We start from the raw sequence: 3,880 nt of genomic DNA, 5'->3' as shown, positions 1-3,880 counted from the left end.
CCCGCGCACCTGCTTTTCCTGGTGCAGGTGACTCCAAGTCCACTGCCAGTCAGTCCAGGGCAAGGTGCCCACGGCTCTGACGTGCGGCCCATCGTCTCAGCCACATTGACCCAGCCTAAAGATAGTTGGGCATTCCAGTGGGACAGAGGGAGATGCAATGCCTTTTGCAAGAACTTGACTTTTTCTTCAGACCCTTCCGTCTTGATTGTGGCTAACACTGGCACTTGGAGGCCTCTGGGGATGCTGTCACGCACAAGCAGGGCCTGGGGGACCGTGGGGGAGGGAGGGAGCGTCCCTGCTGCCAGACTCCCGCCCCTCCTCTGACAAGAAAGCAGCATGGAATTCGCTGGCTCCGCTCTGAAACTCAAGTTTGGTTTTATAACCACTTCCTTGCCAACAACCCCAGCAAGGCTGCGAAGGTACCAGACGTCACGTTACTGATGTGGGCACAAAAGTAGTGAATTAGGCCAGAGCTGCGGAGGATTTATGACGTGACATGAGCTCGCGCTGCCACCTTCTGCCTCTGAATTAGCATTTCCACCGGTCCCCGAAGGCAGGTGGATTCAGAGTCAGGATGGCTGACGCCGTGTGAGGGCCCACAGTGAACACAGGCTGATGATTTGGACCTGCAGCAGGACCGGCATTCGTGCCCATTTCTGGCAATAACAGCCATTTCCTTTTGCTTTGACTTTAAAAGTGAAAAAAACAAAAGTGAGAGCAAACCATTCTTCATAAGGACTTTCTCTTCAGACGCCTCCACCGGGAAGGACATTCACATCCAACGTGGCCAGACGGACTAGCAGGATAGACGGCGCCCACACCCACATCCTCCAGAGGAGGAGGGCGAGTTTCCAGCAGCTCCACGAGGCCCGGGCCCCTCAGCTTGTCCCTCTCCTGTCCCTGTGCCAGGGGACTGTAGCGACGGCCCTTCTGAGCGCACCCCACTGCTCCCTGTGCAGACACGACTGGCCCCAGTGGCTGGCTGTGTCCAGTGAGACCACACGGCCCCACAGAGTGAGGCCTCCCCCAGAGGAGCATCGGGGCTCCCAGGACACGGGGGCAGGGTGGCACCAGGCCTGCAGTGAACACACATGGGCCTGGACGCGCGGGGAAGAGCGAGTGGGTCTCGAGTGGCCTGAGCTCCCCTCTGCTCCGCTCCTGGGGATGAGGGGCCCCTGTCCAACGACCCTCCTCGCCACGGGGACCGGGACCATGGCTGCTTATTCCTGAGGAGGCCCCGGTCCCACGTCTTCCCGGGGGGACCCCGGGGTCCCCACTCCACTGCCACCACACAGCCTGCCCCCCACAGCACGGCCACTCCCATGGGCGTGCTCGAGCTCACTCTTACCACATCGTCCAGGGAGAACTGGGAGCCCTGTGCGAAAATGTGGCCGTTCATCGCGATCAGGGCGCAGCCGTCATAGTAGAGCCGGTCCCCGTCACAGCCCTTCTGATTGGCCAGCAAGTAGATCCCACCGTTCTGGACAACGCAAGCGGCAGCAGGACATCACATTCCCTCCCTCGGCCCTCCCACCATGCCATAAATAGCACCCCTGCAGGGAAACCGTGGGCACGCAGCGGGGGCCTGGGGCTGGGATCTGTGGGCCTTCCAAGGCACCAGGCCTCAGGCCCAACGTCGTTACTGCCTCCCAGCCTCCCAGCCTCCTCACACGATTGGAGGAGGTCCATGGAAGACAAGCCTCACACGACAAAGGTAAGACCCAAACCTGGCTTCACTGAACCCAAAACTGTCCTGTAAGTGACCGTGTCACGCTGCCCAGCAAGAGTTGCCACTTCGAGGTCACTCCCTGTGCTCTGGCTTGGCGCCCGCGAGCCCGCGGCCCTCCTGTAGCCAGTGTCTTGACCTCGAGCCCAGGGCTGGATGCTGGGGTGTGAGCCCGTGGCCTCTGGATGCTATGAACCAGGTGTCCTGCTCTAGAGAGCAGGGACAGCAGTGCCTGCGTCCCCAGGAGGTTGCCAGGGTTAAATAAGGTCAGGAGGGTGGGGCCCCAGAAGAGGAGTCTGTGCACGTTTGCTGAGCACAGGCCGTTAACTACGGGCACCGATGCGTCCTTGCCTGCCTGGGCCCCGGGGACGTGGGCGTGTGGGACGCGGCACTGGCCCGCAGCATGCACGCTCCAGCATCGCGGCCCAACACCTACCTTGGTGGTGGCCATGGTCACCAGATCCACCCTGGCGTGGGCTTTCCGCAGGACATGGTGGCTGCCCGAGGCGTTGGTGAAGATCTCCACACCATCCAGGCCCATGTGCACGTGCGGGCTGTGGGCGCAGGCAGTTGACAGGAAGAGACGGGATGCCCGCCCCACCCCGCCCTCCCAGCCCCGGTGTCTCCACAGCCCACGGCTATGCCACCAGGGCTGCCGCACGCAAAGGCCTAGGGCTGACCTGTGGGGGGTCCAGAGCTCCTCGCAGATCTCGCTCCCAATGCAGGTGTCCTGGGTGGCCAGCACCGCGTCTCCAAAGGGCACGGTCTCCTGCAGTCGGAGGACAGAGCACACGAGATCTCATGGTCATGCCCTGTCTGGGCTGCGTCCTGGCCTCGCTGCCGTTTTCCTCCCAGCCCCAGCGTGAAGCATCCCCAGCCCCGGCAGCCCAGCACCGGCGGGCACCTCCCTAGCCAGAGGCTGTGCTCTGCATGGCTGCAGGGCTCACTGTGGCCGTGACAAACTGTCACTCTGCTCTTGAAGTTTCCTTTGGCACAAATCCCCATGGTCATCCTCGTTATTAAGAGTAAAAGGTCTCATTTAGCCAGGCCGTTCTACGCTGGCCACGGCACTGTGCACTTTACTGTGTCACTCACGCTCTCACCAGTCTGACTAGGTGGTCCCATCCCTGTGCCCAGAATGACCTGAGGCTCATTCAAGAAACCTGAGCAAAGTCACCCAGCTCCCGAGTGGCAGGGCCAGAGTTTAAGTGTGTCCGTCACCAAGAACCACATTCACAAACCACTTGTGGCAGGAGCTCCCCGGGCTGCCAGACAGGTCTGCGGGGGCCTTGCGCCCACCGTGTGCTGACTGGTCATGCGAGCGTGGGATGCTCCGACAGGCATGCTGACGCTTCTGGCATGTGCCGGTCCAACTTGGCCTCCTCCCTTAATCCCCAAGTTACAGAGGAGGCATTACTTTGTTTAGCCAAGAAATGATCCTGAGGCCTGGAACATATCCTAGAACACTCGGTCGGGTTCCTTGACATGTACGGGTGTGTGCGTGTGTGAGTTCGACACCCTTTACTGCCAACGGCAAGAGCCACAGTGTAAACCTGGCCCTTTCTTCTCTGATGCCTCCTGCCGCAGACAAAGTCGCTGTTCGCTGCGGCTGTGAGGTGAGCCCTCACCCAGGAGCCCTGCCGGCCACTGTAGGACCGCGGCCCGGCAAACGTGAGCACACGNACGGCTGGAATCCACACACCATTGTGCTGTGCAAGGCCAGGGCTCAGAGCAACAGACTGGTAACCACACATCCAAAGCCACGCTCACCAACTGCCCCCCGGCCTGAGCTGTCCACGGGGCGCAGGTCCTGGGCTGTCCTTGCCTTGTTCCCGGACATGCCCCTGAACTTCAATCCACAGTTACCAGGGTCAGTTCATGCAACTTCCTTCAGTCAGCTACCAGGCAAACCCTTCTAGCTGCAGCCTCTGTCCCACGTCAGCCGAGCGCGTCTCCACTCGATGGATTGTAGGACATACGACGACCCCAGGAGAATGAAATGGGGAGCATCTCACTGTCAGGACTGCTGCAGACACGTCTGTTTCAGGACGCAGACACAGACACAGAGTCTGTTCTGGGTCACGATGATTTCAGAATGTGCTCCCTGCTGCAGTTCGTGGTCAAATGAGCTTCCAGGTCACTTTGGAGATGACC

The 3,880-nt window shown here is 60.6% G+C and overlaps 1 protein-coding gene across 1 annotated transcript; it reads right to left on the bottom strand.

Moving 5' to 3' along the window:
* Positions 1–6: 6 nt before the first annotated feature.
* On the bottom strand, positions 7–2,974 carry LOC117799442 (collagen alpha-1(I) chain-like). The gene is made up of 3 exons (XM_034651924.1): positions 2,407–2,974; positions 2,163–2,280; positions 7–1,480 (listed from the first exon to the last, which is right to left on the bottom strand). Exons 2-3 carry the CDS (start codon positions 2,265–2,267, stop codon positions 797–799), a joined length of 789 nt encoding a protein of 262 aa, XP_034507815.1. The 5' UTR covers positions 2,268–2,280; positions 2,407–2,974; the 3' UTR covers positions 7–796.
* Between the last annotated feature and the right edge of the window lie 906 nt (positions 2,975–3,880).

Source organism: Ailuropoda melanoleuca, unplaced genomic scaffold (assembly GCF_002007445.2).
Source record: "Ailuropoda melanoleuca isolate Jingjing unplaced genomic scaffold, ASM200744v2 unplaced-scaffold4960, whole genome shotgun sequence".
In the NCBI taxonomy this organism is placed as follows: Eukaryota; Metazoa; Chordata; class Mammalia; order Carnivora; family Ursidae; genus Ailuropoda; species Ailuropoda melanoleuca.
This window is presented reverse-complemented; position numbering and strand designations above follow the sequence as displayed.